The sequence below is a fragment of the Phaenicophaeus curvirostris genome, chromosome 1 (genome assembly GCF_032191515.1).
Source record: "Phaenicophaeus curvirostris isolate KB17595 chromosome 1, BPBGC_Pcur_1.0, whole genome shotgun sequence".
Lineage (NCBI taxonomy): Eukaryota > Metazoa > Chordata > Aves > Cuculiformes > Cuculidae > Phaenicophaeus > Phaenicophaeus curvirostris.
Window position 1 is genome coordinate 2,113,442 of NC_091392.1, and position 19,298 is coordinate 2,132,739.

At 40.7% G+C, this 19,298-nt stretch overlaps 1 protein-coding gene across 2 annotated transcripts in view; it reads left to right on the top strand.

Annotated features, from left to right (window-relative positions):
- The window catches only part of CHCHD3 (coiled-coil-helix-coiled-coil-helix domain containing 3), a 179,027-nt gene that overhangs the window by 45,644 nt on the left and 114,085 nt on the right, over positions 1-19,298 (top strand). For both annotated transcript variants that reach the window (XM_069865723.1, XM_069865804.1), the window contains exon 4: positions 9,223-9,367. In XM_069865723.1, coding sequence (XP_069721824.1) covers positions 9,223-9,367 — 145 coding nt within the window. The remainder of the gene's footprint in view (positions 1-9,222; positions 9,368-19,298) is intronic.

Sequence of the window (19,298 nt, forward strand, 5' to 3'; positions counted from 1 at the left end):
CTCCCAAGTGACAGGGGACAGAACAAGAGGAAATGGCCTCAAGCTCCACCAGGGGAGGTTTAGGCTGAACATTAGGAAAAAATTTTTCACAGAAAGTGTCATTGGGCACTGGAACAGGCTACCCAGGGAGGGGGTTGATTCACCTTCCCTGGAGGTGTTTAAGGGATGGGTGGATGAGGTGCTGAGGGACATGGTTTAGTGATTGATAGGAATGGTTGGACTCGATGATCCGGTGGGTCTCTTCCAACCTGGTTGTTCTATGATTCTATGAAAGCAAACCATGTGATACTTTGCCTTCTTTGTTATCATTACGGGGTATGGAAGTGTCAGAAACAACAGGAGAGCTGAGGATGCCTTCTCAGGGAAGTGATGGAATTCCCATGCCTGGAGGTGTTCAAAAATATGTGTACACATGGCACTTTGGGATGTGATTTAGTACGGTGAGGTTGAGCTGATGGTTGGATTTGATGATCTTAAAGGCCTTTTCCAACCTTAGTGATTCTATGAGGGGCTCTCTCAGGAAGTTCAGTAATAGGAGGTCGCGGAACTGTTTAAAGCTGAAAGAGGGGAGATTTAGATGAGATGTTAGGAAGAAGTTCTTTACTGTGAGGCTGGTGAGCATTGGCACAGGTTGCCCAGAGAAGTTGTGTCTGCCACATCCCTGGAGGTGTTTAAGACGAGGTTGGATGAGGCTTGGAATAACCTGATCCAGTGGAAGGTGTCCCTGCCCATTGGAACTGGATGATCTTTAAGGTCCCTTCTGACCCAAACCATTTTATGATTCTACAATAATGCGTAAATAGGGCTTAGAAATTCCTTCAGTTTAGAAGAACTTTTGTGTGTTTCCATTTAGAGACTTTGGTAAAGAAAAATACATTGCCTTTCAGATAGCTTGTGTGTATATCAGTTCTAGTTTTGCAAAGGCAGACGAACTTTAGATAATTTGTCTGACTTTCAGTCAGGTGAATAATCAGTTCCTAGAAATAGAGGAGGAGAAATATCCATTTCACACTTCTCGAACCTCAGTTCAGGTTTAAGTTGTTTTCCTGGTGTCTCTCGCATCTTTTGAAATCCCTTGTCAGCTACAGTGATTTTCAACCCCAGCTTTCCATCGCACTTTCTGCGTGCACTCATTAAATATTGAAACTCGGTACTCAGAAATATTATTCACTCATTAATATTACATTGTGGTCTAAACTGTGTTGTTCAAAACATTTTTGAATGTTATGCAGTATGTCAGAATGCATTAACAAACTCGCCTGTGTCAAACTAAGCAAGAAACCCAATGAACAGTTTCCACTGTAAACACGTTTTACTCTTAATCAGTGTGAGTTTTTTGAGTCAAGGGGGTATTGTGGAAGATGAAGGAAGCTGGATAAAATTAACATTAAAAAAAACCCAACCAACCAGCATTGTAAGAAACCACACAGCTATGGTTTTTTTTTTTTATGCTGGAATGTTTGTTTTATGTCTTAAAATCGTAGAGTTATGGAATGGTTTGGGTTGGAAGGGATCTTAAAGATCATCTGCTTCCAATTCCCTGGATCAGGTTGCTTAGAGCTCCATCCAACCTGGCCTTGAACACCTCCAGGAATGGGACAATAACAACTTCTCTGCTCAACCTGTGCCAGTGCCTCACCACCCTCACAAGAAAACATCCTGATATCTTATCTAAATCTCCCCTCTTTCAGCTTAAAAAGTTTTTCAGCATCTAAATCTCCCCTCTTTTAGCCCCTTGTCTTACCCCTACAATCCCTCATAAAGAGCTCTGACTCGTCTTTCTTGTCTTCTTATATGAAGTTAATATTTAAGGATAATTTCCAACTTTTAAAGACTAATATCTCTTTAGGTTTTTTTCTGCATTTTACAGAGAAGAGGAGAAAATGATTTTCCTGATAGTGGACTTTGAAACAGGACATATTTTGATTTGGGTTGGTTTAATAAAGAAGTTAGTTCCTTAGTTTTGAATGATTTTTTCTTTGATCACCACAGATCCATCAGATTATTTAACTTGGAGACTTTTAATAAAGATATAAAAACCGGCAAGTAATCATTTCTCGGAAAAGTAACAAAAAGAGAATGTTTGATTTTTGATAGCATAATAAATTTTTAATATCCGTAATAAGGGCTGAAAGTGATCTATAGCTGTATTTGATTTTAATATAGTATTGTTTACCATTTTGAGATTTCCTCTATTTCCTGTGGATTCTGGATTAATTTAGAATAAAATGTGTAGTGGCCATTGAAGCACAAGACTAATTTTTTTTAACATTTCACTGGGTGGTGTTGTGTGAATCAAAAAGTGCTTTTTCCTTAATGATAATCTTTAATATCTGCAGGTGTTTTTCAAGGATGATGAAAATGGCAATTTTGAAGTAAACAATAGAGTGTATTCTTCTGGACTGAAAGTTCAATTATTCATCTTGTTAGTGTGGCTAACGTGGCCCATGCTGTGCAAGATTACAGTGCCAAGTCAGAAATTCATGGGACAAAATTAATGATTTTCTTCTCTCTAACTGATTTAAAAAATGGATCTTTAAGGGATTGAAATTGTTTTCAGAGCGCGGTAAAATTTTACCATCCCTTTCTTTCAAATCTGGTTTTGTATTTCTGAAGAGATACAGAAAATGAACAACCTGTACTACAGTTGTTCCTTCATTTTACGGTGTGCAGAACAGACATAGCTTACTGCTTTTAGATCTGGTTCTTAAATTCTTAAATTTCTAATTCTGCTGCACAAATAGGAGCTGGCTGCGGATTTTGCTCTCACTTGTTTTGTTGCATCCCCTACAAAAATTTCCAGTTATTCTTTTTAAGTCATTGCATAATTGAGGAATTAGTCCGTTATTATCATTATGTTTTGTATTATTGTTATGTTGTTATTACTTAATACTGGTTTCATTAGGATAGAATTACTTTAAATTGATATGTACAGAAAATCTCCCTTCCTTTAGGATTTCCTTATGCTTTAAACTATGGTAGATAGTGTTTTAATTGGCTAAACTCCTCTGAAGGTGTAGAAAGTAAAATAAGAGGTCACAGTACTACATATAGGCATATCTGTTCTGGCTTTACTCCAGATTTTGTTGCTTAAGAAGAAACATGTAGTATTATCATCTTGCTTAGTGGAGTAACAGCCCAGATTCTTCTTTTGTGGTCCAAGCTTGTGCTGAAACCGAAGCAGCTTCATTTTCTCTGCTGTTGTTATCCAGTGAGCTAATAATTAAACAATTGTTTAATTATCTTGTTAACTAACTGTAGCTGACTTTCAGTACTGTGGTTGTTCCTTCCTTTTACTGTGTGCAGAACAGACAGATCTTATTCCTTTTAGATCTGCTTGCAATGCACCATTGGTGGGTTATTTTTATTACTGATTTTCCTTGCATTCAGTGCTGAACACTCTTTAAAATCTAGTGTATTTTAGCCAAGACGTTGTAAGATCTTACCTGTTCTCTCATGTCAGAGGGGTGCTTACCATTGCCTGCTACATCCATGTGTAATTCCAACCAGGCATTAGCCCTCAGACTGTAATTGATATTTGGAATTTTATACTTTTCTTACTTTCTACGTAAGCTTTTAAACATAGATGTAGTCATAGAATCATAGAGTGGCTTGTGTTGGAAGGAACCTTATAGCCCATCCAGTTCCAACCCGCCTGCTGTGGGCAGGGACGTCTTCCATTGGATCAGATTGCTCAAAGCAAAACATTCAATGTATTTATTCCTTAATATGCATTAATTTAGGCAACTTTACTTTTCCTCTGCAGTAAATGGCCAAGATGAAGTAAGAAATTGAGGTGATTAATTTTTTCATGGTGCTTGTGATGGTCAAGCAGAAGTGATGGGCTTGTTGCGTGCAAGCTGGGAGTGTCGCCTGTAGCAGGTTTCTTTGGTGACAATATAGAATCATAGAATAACCAGGTTGGAAGAGACCCACCGGATCATTGAGTCCAACCATTCCTATCAAACACTAAACCATGTCCCTTAGCACCTTGTCCACCCGTGCCTTAAACACCTCCAGGGAAGGTGACTCAATCACCTCCCTGGGCAGCCTCTGCCAGGGACCAATGACCCTTTCTGTGAAAAATTTTTTCCTAATGTCCAGCCTAAACCTCCCCTGGTGGAGCTTGAGGCCATTCACTCTTGTCCTGTCCCCTGTCACTTGGGAGAAGAGGCCAGCTCCCTCCTCTCCACAACCTCCTTTCAGGTAGTTGTAGAGAGCAATGAGGTCTCCCCTCAGCCTCCTCTTCTCCAGGCTAAACACCCCCAGCTCTCTCAGCCACTTCAGCCACTCCTCATAAGGCCTGTTCTCCAGCCCCTTCACCAGCTTTTTCTTTTTGTTTAGTAGTGGACAGGTATGGTTGGACTTGATGATCTCAAAGGTCTTTTCCAACCTAGAGATTCTATGATAGTATGATTAAATCAGCTGCTATAACTAAATAGTTGTACACTTCTTGAAACAGTATTTCATAATTAATTTAGAAGTATTTTATCCAAACTATCAACTGGAGAAAAATGTATAGCCAGCAGCCCTCTCTGCTGGTTCAGCACTTTTTTGTAAAGCACTTTCTTTCTGTATAAATGATTAGAGTAATGGATAGTGTCTCTTGTCTGTTAAATAGAGCTCTGTGCTTAAACGTGAAAACCATTGTACTGAGCCTTTAGATTTGTTGTAATTAAAAATGCCATTTTAAGTGGTCTGTTTATGTGGAATTCTAGGAGTAGTGGACTGCACTGACATTTTGTGCTGCTTAACTCATAAATTGCAGATTTGCATCTACCTATTTATTTTTTTACTTTTGGCTAGATAATAATATAATTTATTACTGTAGATTTAGCTGATGTTTGCCTTTATTCAGCAGCAGTAGATGTTGAATGCCAGTAAAATGAATTTGTAATGTCAAGGAAGAAAACTACTAGAAGTTGATGCCAGCAAATGTTTGAGATCAGCCACGGATCTGTCTTGTGTTTGTTTCATTAAGCTCCTACAAGCCACCCAATTATGTAACTCAAATAAATGAAAATTACTTCAAAATCCTACTTATTTTGTGAAAACTCTGGTGAATTTAAATCAGTTGAGACGAGTATTTAGGACTTCTTTTTTTTTTTTTTGTGAATAGAAGTTGCCTAAATGAAGAAGTCTGAGTGTTTCAGGAAGTTAACTAGTTCTTTGAGTAGATAGGAAGGACTTTAAAGTTTTGTTTTAAGATGCTCCTATGAGCAAGACAGTCGTATGTGTTTTTGAAAAATACAAACCAAGTGCTTTTATTGTTTAAATCCTGTAAAATTTGATCATGAAATAGACCTTTCTTTGAGATGACTGGAGTGTCTTGATCTACAGGTTCAATGTAACTACTCATATACATGTTGGAAAAGCTGGATTCACAGACATCAGCAAGCCTTTGAGTTTATAGATATCATAAGACAGGGAATTACATTGGTTTGCAGCTGACGTCTGCGAAGCAGCGAGTGTTTGCTTCTGGAGATGAGCACTTAAATTGCAGAATTGCTTTGGGACATCGAGTAGGACTTGATGAAAGGAGACACATGGTTACACCAGCTGAAATGAAGAGCTGATAAACTCTTCATGTAGAGTAGAAGAGGAGGAAGGTAGAGAAGAGCTGGAATATTCAAAGACAAATTCAAAGAATAGAGAAGACAAAGCTGTGAGAACTCCAGTATTTCAGAGCCAGACCAGAAGAAAAGTTGTAGAACAGCACTCCCAACAAAGGATAGATCAGAAGAGAAGTCTCTGGGAAGACCTTATAGCAGCCTTCCAGTGTCTGAGGGGGTTACATGAAACCTGGGTGGGGTGTCTCTTTATCAGAGGGTGCAGAAATGGATGAGGGGGTACAGTTTTAAGCTGAAAGACGGGAGGTTTAGATTAGTTATTAGAAAGATTTATTTTCCTGTGAGGGTGGTGAGGCACTGGCCCAGGTTGCCCAGAGAAGTCCTAGCTGCCCCATCCCTGTTGATGTTCAAGGCCGCGTTGAATGAGGCTTTGAGCACCCTCATCAAGTGGAAGGTGTCCCTGCTCATGGCCGGGGGTTTGGAACGGATGGGCTTTGACATCCCTTTCAATTTGAATGTTTTCCTTATATCTAATCAAAATTTCGCCTCTTTCAGCTGAAAACCATTACCCTTTGTCCTGTCACTATGCTGTCTGGTAATACTTTAGCAGGAATTTTCTGACTGGTGGGATACAGGTGTTCGTGGCCAGGAATATATTTAAAACTGGAATGGCTACAAAGTAGTATGGAGATATGTGAAATAATTTTAAATGGGCTGGTTGAGGTCAAAATAGCGAGTCTTTCCTTTGGTTCTCTGCTTGTGGGAAATGAGGATTCTATAGCCATCACTTCTGTCACTGGTGTGGCCATACCCACAGCTGTGTCATTGTCTGCTAATTCTATAGGATGTCAGAGCTTGAAAAGCTTTTTAACAGCTCGCTGTAGGGTGGGGAGTCATACGACTCGCGTGTGTAGACGAGATTCCGGGTCATCGTCTAGGAATAAGTTTGCAGCAAAGGATAACGCAGAGTTTTGGCAAAAGTAGAAAAGACCATCCTGTCCCTCTGTAGTGCACTTGGCAGGGAAGCTGAATGTCACAGCAGTCAGGTTAAAACAATCAAAGGATTTATCTTGACATCGGGAGCCCATTATTTTTGCGTCTAAGGAAAACTGATTTTCTTCTTTTTGCAAGGGAGGCTGAGAGAAGACCTTGTGAGGGTTTGTAATTCCAGGGGCACGAAGGAGAACGCTTGAAGATTAACAGAACTTGTATCAAATATGGGAATAATTTGGCAAGAATTAAAATCGTAGAATCGTATGGTTTGGGTTGGAAGGGACCATAAAGCCCATCCAGGTCCAGCCCCCTTGCCATGGGCAGGGACACCTCCCACAGGACCAGGCTCCTCAAGGCCCCATCCAACCCAGCCTTGAACATCTCCAGGGATGGGGCATCTACAGCTTCCCTGGGCAACCTGTGCCAGTGTCTCCCCACTCTCGTCGTGAGGAATTTCTTCCTGATGTCTAATCTAAATCTTCCCCCCTCCAATTTGAAGCTATTCCCCCCCGTCCTGTCAATACACGCCCTTGTAAAAAGTCAGATGTAAATATTTTGGAGAGTTTGCAATGTGGAGACCTCTGGGAGCCTGTCCTACAGCATCTGTCAAGGGGAGACATTTTTAGGGGAAAACCACTTGTGGGAAGCAAAGCCCAGAAAGGATTAGGAAGGAACTTCTCAGGAAGTGCAGAATGCTTTCTCTGCTGCCTCTCACAAGAAAAAGCTGCCGAGACTTGTATTTTGACATTTTTTTTCTTTTTAGGCAAAACATGATTTCTCCAATCGAAAAGACAACCAGCGTGTTTTGACTGTAACATTGATTGTGTGAAGGATTTGTTATATCAATGCTGCTGGAATAATTTGGGGGACCTTGGGAAATCACATAATGGAATTTGGTCCACGTCTGCATAATCTGACGTTTTTTTGCTCAAGTAATTGAAGATGCTGCTTAATAAACTTTTTATCAAGATTCCCAGTTGGTTGCTGCATTTCAGAGGGTTGTGTCTGAGCACAGAAGTAATACATCCTGTAATTGTCTTTTTCCTCCCCACCTCACTTAAATGTTTTCCCTGGGGAAGAATCTAATGTACTGTAATGCTAGTACCTTTTACAAAGTGACCCTACTCATTACGATTTGTTCTCTGAAGCTCCCTTGACAACATATAAATGCACTGAGAATACTTAAGCTTCCTTTCCATCACACATACAAAAAATCTGTGTTTCACGTTGCCATTACTATTCCAAGTTCCCAAGTGCTGACTTGGTGTTCAGTGTCACAACATACATGCAACAGCTAAGTCTTATTAACTGAACCATTTCTATCTATGTGTGTTCATGAAAATGAGATGTGGTTTGCTTATATCGACTGCTGTAGTGAAGATTTCAAATACATTTATGGTTTGTGACTTATAAATGTTGAGAATTTTCCAGGAATGGAGTTGTTTTTATTAACTCTGTTGCAACAAGTTCAATAGCAGCCTTTATCTCAGTCTCTCAAATGGCTGGGAAAGGCTTATTATGGTTGTTTGGTCTTTTTGCAGCTTAGTAAATCATAGAATGGTTTGACTTGGAAGGGACCTTAAAGGTCATCCAGTTCCACCCCCCCTGCCATGCGCAGGGACACCTCCCCACTGGATCATGTTGCTCAAAGCCCCATCCAACCTGGCCTTGAACCCCTCCAGGGATGGGGCATCTACGTCTTCTCTGGGCAACCTGTGCGAGTGCCTCACCACCCTCATCGTGAAGCATTTCATCCTAATTTCTAATCTAAGTCCTCCGCCTTCCAATTTAAAGCCATTCCCCCTTATCCTATCACTACAGGCCCTTGTAAACACTCCGTCCCCAGCTTTCATGTAGCCCCTTCAGGTACTGGATAGAGGTAAATCGATGCAACATTTAGGTTTATTGTATGTGTGGAGATAGGAAAGCATCATTCCAGTAGCTGAAGGGGGCCTACAAGAAAGCTGGAGAGGGACTTTTTATGAACGTTGGTAGTGATAGGACTAGGGGCAATGGGTATAAACTGAAGAGGGGCAGATTTAGACTAGACATAAGGAGGAACTTCTTCAAGATGAGTGGTGAGACACTGGCACAGGGTACCCAGGGAAGTCGTGGCTGCCCCATGCCTGGAGGTGTTCAAGGTCAGGTTGGATGGGGCTTTGAACAACATGACCCAGTGGGAGTTGTCCCTGCCCATGGCAATGGGGCTGGAACTGGGTGATCTTTAAGGTCCTTTCCAACCCAAACTATTCTATGATTCTATGATTTTCACATTGGTGTAAAGAACAGAGGTTTTAGCTGAAAGTCAAAAGAGAAGGGTTTTCTGGTAAAAGGCTCCCCTAAAAACCGAAGAAAAGCAAGCAAGCAACCAACTGAGTTTTGTCCTTATTCTTAAAGATGTAGTTTCATAAAGCTGTTGAATGAGTTGTATTTTCTGTGATTTAATAAATAGTGTTAAGACTTGTTAAATTAGTGTATTCTGATTTCAACGCTTCAGAATAAAACTCTGGACTTTGTGGTAATTATTCATATTCAGATGGTTTTAGGCTGATCACAAATTATTAGACCTACTTTTTTTAAAATGACTGTGCCTTTTTTTCCTTTTAAGTTACATTTGGAAAATATATTTTCAATCTTAATTTCCCTCCACTTTTTGCAGATTAAGGCAAGAACAAATGTATGTACGTGATGAATTTGGGAAACTGCTGGAACAAGAAAGGATTTCTTCAAATGAACATTTGACTCGAGCCATTCTTCGAGAGCGAGCTGCGACGGAGGAGGAGCGTCAGAAGGCGCAGCGTTTTGTAAGTTCAGAACCTTTTATAGAAGCCTCAGATTGTTCAAATAAGTGTGTCTGCAGAGTTGTTTCAGCCTCTTAGCAGAAGAGGAAAGCAGATTTCTTCTTGTTATTTTTCTTTCTTTATTGCTAATTAATACTATGTCATTTTATATCTTATTTTTGATAAATATCCCTGTCTTAAGAACAGCTGATCAGATAGAGCCTAACCTTTCTTAAATTTGCAAATACAACTTGTCTTCTGTGTTTGGGTAATATCAAACATCTTTGTTTCAGAGGGTGGAAGAGTAGTAGTCAGGGTCTATTTACACAATTTAGTTATTCTGTGTTAAGAAGTTAGGGAATACTAGAGAACTTTCTTAGAAATTAATCATTTCGTATTTAAAGGAAACCCATAATATTTCTGGCTAGGAATCTGGCTAACAACAGGAATTGAAAAAGTGTCATTTCACATCTCTCATGTGCTAGAAAAGAGCAACAAATAGTGAAACTCCTCATGATTGTCTTAAACCTTGGAACCAGCTTAATGAAAAATTCCGTATCGAGGAATCATTAGAGCCAATGTAGAAAACCTTCCTGACAAGTAAGTTGTAAAATATAGCTGACTTTTCTCCTCTGAAAACTCACACTGAGTATTTCAGTGCATTTCAAATGTCTGGCAGATTTATAATTTCTTCTTCATAGTGGTTTCTTGCTATGTTGCATCTTTCTTGGCTCCTCTGTGTAATAGTAACTGTTAGATGTGGCGCTTTTTCACAAAAAGGGTCATTGAGCACTGATGATTCTATGATTCTATGGTTTGTAGTAGACTTGGCAGTGTCGGCTTTATGGTTGGACTTGACGGTCTTAAAGGTCTTTTCCAACCTAAATGATTCTGTGATTATACTCTGTGGGGTGATTATACCTTCTTAAAATACTTCTATGAGCATTCCTATTAAAATAAATGGGAGGTGTTCAAGGCCACTTTGGATGAGGCCTTGGGCAGCCTGATCTAGTGGGATGTGTCCGTTCCCATCGCAGGGGGATTGGAGCTAAGTGATCTTTACGATCATCTATCATTTGTGATAACTAGGTGATCTATGATCTTTAAGGTCCCTTCCAACCCAAACTATTCTACGATTCTGTGATTCCATGATTACTTATGTCAGCTTCTGTATAAATACTTATTTGGCCCTCTGTATCTGAAATAAAAATCAAAGATTTCTGAAGTTTACTCATTTTTTATGTAGCAAACCAATCACTTCAATATAAAATAGCACTGTCTGTGCAAGTAAAAATCTATTACCCATTATATTTTACCAACTCACAATCTGAAAACAAATTTTCCCTAACTATACCTGGATATTAGTATCTTTTGCAGGTGTTTCCCAATGTTTTGTCACCTCTAAGTTAACAGATTCATAGAACGGTTTGCATTGAAAGGGACCTTAAAGACCATGCAGTTCCAACCCCCCTGCCGTGGGCAGGGACACCTCCCATTGGATCAGGTTGCTCAAAGCCTCATCTCTGCCTGACCTGGTTATATTATTGTTGAAGAATAATTTGCAGTACAGTGAAAAAAATATTTAATATTTTGTTGTATTAAAATGTGGTAACAAAGGAAAATGGAGTGGAATTAGGACCAAGGATAGAGCCTTAGTGTTATGCCTTAGACCCTTGGATCCTTAAAGTTGTGCGGGAGAGATAAGCGTTTTGTGGCCTCAGCCTAATGAGGAGCGGAAGATTTATAATGGGGAATATTATTTGCATGATTACCAGGGGGATTTCATCTTTCGCATACTACTGTGGTTAGCACTGTGCTCCTCAGAAGCACACAATACCTTTCTCATCAGCCAAATGCTTGAGAGGTTTCTTATTACGGGTATCAAACTGGTTTATTTAGCTATTTATTTAGCTATTATGTCAATTTTATTGTTAATTTTTACTTACTCTGGAATATTTAAGTTAACACTGCCTACATGAAGCAATAGGGAATTTCTGTTAGCTAATTTTGAACCTTATTAGACTGGGAAGTGGTGCTTCAAGGTGTGGGGTGTTGCTTTATGTTCAGTTGGAAGAAGAACATTGAAATGGTGCCAATGAAATGAAGAAAACACCTTAAAATCTTGCAAGTTGTCCCCTCACGTGGAGGACAGCATGACATTTCCCATAGTCCTATCCTTACAAGCCTTTGGAAACAGTCCCTCGAATCCTGTGTTCAGTTCTGGGCCTCTCCCCACAAGAAGGATGTTGAGGCTCTGGAGCGAGTCCAGAGAAGAGCAACGAAGCTGTTGAAGGGACAGGACAACCAGTCTTATGAGGAACGGCTGAGAGAGCTGGGGGTGTTTAGCCTGGAGAAGAGGAGGCTGAGGGGAGACCTCATTGCTCTCTACAACTCCCTGAAAGGAGGTTGTGGAGAGGAGGGAGCTGGCCTCTTCTCCCAAGTGACAGGGGACAGGACGAAAGGGAATGGCCTCAAGCTGCACCAGGGGAGGTTTAGGCTGGACATCAGAAAAGATTTTTTCACAGAAAGGGTCATTGTGCACTGGAACAGGCTGCCCAGGGAGGTGGAGGTCTTTAGAAGATGGGTGGATGAGGTGCTGAAAGGCATAGTTTAGTGGCAGATAGGAATGGTTGGACTTGATGATCCAAGAGGTCTTTTCCAACCTAGTAATTCTATGATCCTGTGTGATTCTGTGTCTTTTCCATGATAGTTTGGTCATTCTTTGAAGAGTGCTGTAGGATAAGGAGGAGGGTGCTGGCCTCTTCTCCCAAGTGACAGGGGACAGGACGAGAGGGAATGGCCTCAAGCTCCGCCAGGGGAGGTTTAGGCTGGACATTAGGAAAAAATTCTTCACAGAAAGGGTCATTGGGCACTGGTAGAGGCTACCCAGGGAGGTGGTTGAGTCACCTTCCCTGGAGGTGTTTAAGGCACGGGTGGATGAGGCGCTGAGGGGCATGGTTTAGTGTTTGATAGGAATGGTTGGACTTGATGATCCGGTGGGTCTCTTCCAACCTGGTTATTCTGTGATTCTGTGATAAAAGAGTAGCAAATAGGTTTGTTTGTCTGTTTCCATAAAATGGGTCTAAATAATAAAACACTGAGTAATTCTCACCTTCCTTGTAAGACCTTCTATATGTAACCTCCTTTACTTTCCTGAAACTGGTGAGTTGTTATTCCCTTGGCTTCATTGCTTGTGCTGTTTGTTCCTAAGCTGAATAATATCTGTAACGTGGGGGGATATATCAGTGTGTATCATTTGTCAGGTAGAATGAGTAATTCTGTGTTCTAGTAAACTGCTACAGTAGTTTTATATTTTATGCAGTCTGTATTTGATCTGGCCTGTCAGATTCTTTTTGGAGAAAAAAAGAACGTTTTGGAAATGTCACTAGCATTATCTACAAAATTAATTCCTTTGCTACTGCTAAATTGTTAAAGTAGCACACAGGAAAAAAAAATTATGCTTAGAAAGGAAGGATTTTATTTTGCTTTATAAAGGTCGCGAATTCAGCTTTAATAAATAGCTATAAAATTGTTAGATTGAATTAATATTGCCCATTTTAAAACAATTTTAACAGCAGCTGCTGCTTAGTTTCAGAGAGAAGAAACTTTTAAGTGGTAATAACCCAAAATCATACAAACAAAAAAACTTCATGAGGGTCTGGAGAACAAGCCTTTTGAGGAGTGGTTGAGGGACCTGGGGTTGTTGAACCTGGAGAAAGGAAGCTGAGGGGAGACCTTCTTACTGCCTACAACTCCCTGAAAGGAGGTTGTAGTGAGGTGGATGTTGGTCTCTTCTCCCAAGTGAGAGGTGATAGGACAAGAGGGACTGGCCTCAAGTTGTGCCTGTGGAGGTTCAGATTGGACATTAGGAAAAATGTCTTTATCAGAAGGGCTCTCAGGCACAGGCAGAGGCTGCCCAGGGAGGTGGTTGAGTCCCCATCCCTGGAGATGTTTGAAAGATGGGGAGATGAGGTGCTCAGGGATCTGGTTTAATAGTGGTCAGGTATGGTTAGAGTTGATGATCTCAAAGGTCTTTTCTAACCAGATGATTCTAACAGGTAAACGAGTAAAAGCTTTGTAGGTACAAAGAACCACAGAAAGTGTAATTTATCTCTAAAAGAATGTTTCACTTCTCAAAAAAATGACACTTAAAGGAAGTCAGCAGAGCTTGGGCAGCAAAGTAAGGGAAAGAGGGGTTAAATTCCTTAAACAACACCTGAAGCAGAATCATACAGTCATAGAATTCTTAAGGTTGGAGAAGACCTCTAAGGACATCCAGTCCAACCATCAGCTGAACAACACCGTTTCTACTAAATCATGTCTGAAGTGCCAAATCTATATGGTTATTCAACCTCTCCAGGGATGGTGGCTCCACCACTGCCCTGGGCAGCCTCTTGCAATGCTTCACAGCTCTTTCGGTGAAGACATTTTTCCTGATATCCAATCTGAACTTCCCCTGTTGCAACTTCAGGCAATTTCCTCTTGTCCTATCACTTGTTCATTGAGAGAAGATACCAGTCGAATGAGGAGGTCTGTGACACTTGTTGGGCTAAATGCTAAAAATCATAAAGTGTGGCAAAAAGTATTTTAAGGAACAGTTAAGACAGATATAAAAGCTCAAGCACATGTACACACACGTGTTTGCACACTCACACCCACTCACCATGGAACAGGGATCCTACCAAAGACTGTAGATGCAGGAGAAGATCGGAGAGTATGAGCAGCGCACAGAAGAGATGAGGACATAGCAGCAAAACACCCAGCATTATTCTTTTCATGTGTTTCTTCTGAGCGAAGAAAATTCTTATGTAAGTTACTATGCTAAGACTTTGCAAGCATCTCAGACAAGGCTCAAATGAAGACTGAGATGTGACATGTCAGCAGAAGATGCTAAGAGAAATGAAGAATTTAACCTGTAACGGCTCTTGAAGCCTGGACGGTATTCATAAAAGCTCTGAAGGGAATTCGGTGTTGATAGATGAGCTAGTGATAGTTGAACTACCTACATGCTGTGTAAGCTGTTAGGGAGATCTCTGCCAGTGCACGTAGACTGGAAAGAGGCTGATGGGTTGTCTGCTTCTTCAAAAACTATTTTGTGGGAGAGCTAGAGGTTTACAAACCAGTAAGTCTGATGTTTGTACCAACCGTGGTAGAAATTACAGTTTAGAGTGGAATTTCTAGACCTTGACCAAAACTGTGGAAATCCCTTGTGGAGTAAGTGTGAGGATTTGTTCAACTGTTGATGCTCGATTCAGCAGAAGTAAATCCAGTGGCTCTTGGTTCCTTCAGTGAGTCCTTCAGATGTCATTGACTTTGAGAAGCATTTCAGACATAGCTTCGTTTTCCTTATCATTTAGATCTAGTCTTTCGTATGTGATGCCAGTGAGACTCTGTGTGCTGAAGAGCTGGTACAGTCTTGCATCTCCTCTGCCTTCTCCCCCATCTCTGGCTGTGTGGTCCTGCTGTCTCCATTGCAGTGGGGCTGGTATTTGATGCTGAAACAAGCTGACTTGAGAGAAGTTCATTCTCCTTTTTTTCCTTTTTGTTTTTTTTCTCCTCCTCTCTGACTCATGATGCAAACCAGCTTATTATTTTATAATTATTTATTATTATTTTGAAGGGTTATCGGTGTTAGGTGTGAGGGATGCTTTCCTGATGAAGAGTTTCTTTACCTCTTTTTCTACCTGTTTTCATCTCTGCACTGCAGTTCACCACATTTTCTGTTGTGTTGGTGCAGGTGTTGTGGACTGAAGGAAATGCATTACAGATCTATCCTGGAGGCCGTCTTCTTGAAATGCAGATGTGCCCACAATCTGCTTTATAGCTTGACTACACAAGTACCTGAATTGAAGAAATTGCAAACTGTGTATAGAGGGCAAGTTGTTGGAGGAAGAAAAGGAAAACTTTGTGAACTGGCCTTGCCACCAAGAAAAGTGGTTTTGTACCTTTAGATATACTTACAGGCAGCTTTCAGACATGAGATTTGCTGAGTATCTTGGTGTTTTCACTGAAGGACAAAGTGCACTCTGTGCTTGAGGTTGTGCTTGAGAACTGCCTGTAGCAGTGCAGCTGATAAAAATAATTCTTTTTTCCATACTTTTGGCATGTATATTTTTTTCTGCCCATCCTTCTTGAATCATAGAATATACTAGAATCGTAGAATCATTAAGATTGGAAAAGCCCTGCAAGATTATCAAGTCCAACCATCATCCCAACACCACTGTGCCTACTAAACCATGTTCCAAAGTGCCACGGCTAGATGCTTTTTGAACACTTCCAGGGGTGGGGATCCCACCACTTCTCTGGGCAGCCTCTTCACCACTCTTTCAGTAAAGAAATTTTTCCCAATAGCCACTCTAAACCTCCCCCAGCACAATGTGAGGCCATTGCCTCTTGTCCTATCACTTGTTACCTGGGAGAAGAGACCAACACCCAGCTTGCTACAACCTCCTTTCAGGGAACTTCAGAGAGTGACCAGGTCTTCCCTCAGGCTCCCCTTCTCCAGACTAAACAGCCCCAGTTTCCTTGGCTGCTTCCATAACCCCTGTGCTCCAGACCCTTCTCCAGCTCCATTGCCCTTTTCTGGTCACACTCCAGCCCCTCAGTGTGTTTGTTGTAATGATGGGCCCCAAACTGAACCCAGGATTTGAGATGCAGCCTCACCGGCACCAGGTACATGGGGACGATCCCTTCCCTGCTCCTGCTGGCCACACTATGGCTGATCCAAGCCAGGATGCTGTTGGCCACCTTGGCCACCTGGGCCACTGCTGACTCATAGAATCATAGAATCACCAGGTTGGAAGAGACCCACTGGATCCTCGAGTCCAACCATTCCTATCAAACACTAAACCATGTCCCTCAGCACCACATCCACCTGTGCCTTAAACACCTCCAGGGAAGGTGACTCAACCACCTCCCTGGGCAGCCTCTGCCAGGGACCAATGTCCCTTTCTGTGAAAATTTTTTTCCTAATGTTCAGCCTAAACCTCCCCTGGCGGAGCTTGAGGCCATTCCCTCTCATCCTGTCACTTGGGAGAAGAGCCCGTCACCCTCCTCTCCACAACCTCCTTTCAGGGAGTTGGAGAGAGCAATGAGGTCTCCCCTCAGCCTCCTCTTCTCCAGGCTAAACAGCCCCATGTTCAGCCATTGTTGCCTGGCACCCCAAGGTTGTTTTCCACCAGGCAGCTTTCCAGCCGCTCTTCCCCAAGCCTGTAGCATTGCTTGGGGTTGTTGTGACTGAAGTGCAGGACCCACCATTTGGTCTTGTTAAACTCAGAGGGATATCAAAGGAAGACTTCAGAGTAAATTAAGTCTTTTATTTCAGTCCAACCATAAAGAATTTCAGGGTGAGGGTGTTCTTGTTTAGCAGAGACTGGTGCAGTTGAAGGCCCTGTACTTCCACCTGCTCTGAGGATGCTTGTTGGGCTAGTTGTAACTCGCACCAGACCAGTCCTGCTTTGCAGTATTTGTTACTGGAAAATTTTGCTGCACTAAAAATTGTGGATAGTTGCGTTGGCATCGTCTTGTTGAGTGGCTTTAAATGTGGTAGCTTTGCTGTAAATAGCTTATTGACGTTCCATCACTCGAGTCGTTATGTGAGTCAGGGTGAGACATAGAGAATGTGGAGTAAAAAAAATCAATAGTTATCCAAAGTGCAGAGGACCTGTTGTATTTCCATCTCTTTATAATGAGCTGGAGTTTACTGTTAACATATTTGCTTCACTGTCTGGACTGAAATGAGCTGTCATTAAGACCCTATATGTTAGAAAATGATTTTATTGAGCTGCCAATGACATTAAAGTTTCATTTCCCTTTGAAGAGGCACAGAAATATTGTTCTGTTCATTTGCTATAACCATAACATTAAAATTTGATTATTTCTGTCATTAGAAATATGTATCCATACTAATACAATTATATTTATTTCCCCATGTAGTGTTCCAGGCTTTCATTGAAGTACCTGTTAGAGAATGAAATTTGTGTTTGAGGAGGTATTTTTTTGTTTTGTAAATTGTTTTCTACACAAGGAGGCCTATTAATGAATTCTGCCTTCAAAAAAATCAATTTAATAGAACTATCCTTATATTAAAAAGCACTTTTTGCACCCTAGGTGGATGTGATGATTAGATTATTGGCTATATTTTCCTAGCAAAATTGTATTTGTGGTATATAATTCTTCTTTTACTTTTCCAAGCACTGAAATCAATAGACAAAATACATTCCTCGATGTATTGGAACTGAACCGTGTTGAGTAATGTGAGGAGCGAATTTGACCTATTGTCATAATTGAATATGTATTGTTAAAATAGAGCATTTTGCTCCTCTTGTGTCTCAACTGTTTAGGTGTTTTCCCCATCATCCATGGGTGGCTGGTCCAAGCCACTATGTGCATGTGCTATACGGTGACCTTTGCTTTAGTGTTGCATTCATTTTTCCTGTCCACAATTCATTAGCTTCGTCAAGAGGAGGTCCCCTATTTTCCATAAGCAGATTATATCCTGACCCTTCCTGCTCTTTCCGAACAGTCCTGCGCTAACCATATTTTAAGGATGACTTCACTAGAAAACACCAGGGGGAAGAATTACTAAATGAGTTAAGGCATTAGTTCTCAAGAGAGAAGAAGTCTGTTTACAAACCTGCAGTATTTATTACATACCTCATTTAGCCCATTCATCATTTTAATAGAAAAATGAATCTTTTTAGATGATTCTGAAATAATTTGAGGTAAACTACATAGCCTGAGGCAAAACATGATTGTTTACCGTAGGGAGGGCCAAGCTGTTTCTGAAAAGTATGATATGATTGGTGACGATAATTTACAATTTATGATAGTGAAAATATTAAAGGCTCATATTTGAAGTAAGATTGGAAACCACATGGTACAAAATTAAATCTACTTGCAGTTGTTTTGTTCTTCAGTTTTATAATTCAGAATGTAGAAATTTCTCTTGAGATCTTCCTGGAAGTAGAGATGTTTTGAGATTTACTCATGAGATTTTTCTCAGGTTTATGTACATGGTTCCTCTTTACCATGCGCTGCTGTTTTTCTGCTTTAGAAATAGCTGTTTTGTTGCAGCAAATAGACTTTTTGCTTTACAGGTCTTCTGAAATGGGCAAAAGTCACCTGCTTTTGGTTGCTTCTGTTGTACAAGACAGGGCTAGATTGGATAGTATAAAAAATGTCTTTACTGAAAGAGTGTGAAGCACTGGAAGAGGCTGCCCAGGGCAGTGGTGGAGTCCCCATCCCTGGAGGTGTTCAAAAAACATGTCACTGTGGCACTTTGGGACATGGTTTAGTAGACAGGTGGTGTTCATCTGATGGTTGGACCTGATGAGCTCGGGGGTCTTTTCCACTGATAGTGATTCTATTATTCTAGAGTAAAAGACAAGAATGCAGGAAGAAATTATTTTTTGAGTACTGAGGATGTGATCTACCTTTTCTTTGATTGATTTTATTTTGAGGGAGAGGAGTTTGGTTGCCTTTTAGGCAAAGAGGTGGAAAAAAGAAGAAGTCATTTACATTTTAAAAACATTAAGCTCCATTGCACTGTAGGTGCTCATCTTCGTTTGAATAAACTTAATATCATGGATATGGCTTATGTGTCTCCTGGCACACATTTCTTCTCTCACTGATTCTGTCCTTCTCTTTCTGGCATTTCTACTCCAGCAGTAAGGTGCTTGGGATTGGAATCTGGCTTTCTGCCTGTTCTAGGAAGTTAAATAGATGAAGTGAAGTTCTACTGTATGAAAAAGAAGCTGTTGCTATGCAAAGAGAGATCAAGAATGGATTTTTTTTTTTTCAGCTGTGCAAGAAATGGGACTTTATACCAAATATTTGCTAATCATAAATGATTTTCTTATCTGGACAAATAGATGTGCCTTGAAGAAATGGTAAAGACCCATTTGCAAGTCTAAAATTACTTTATTGACAAGAGTGAACATTTCCCCCCTTCCTT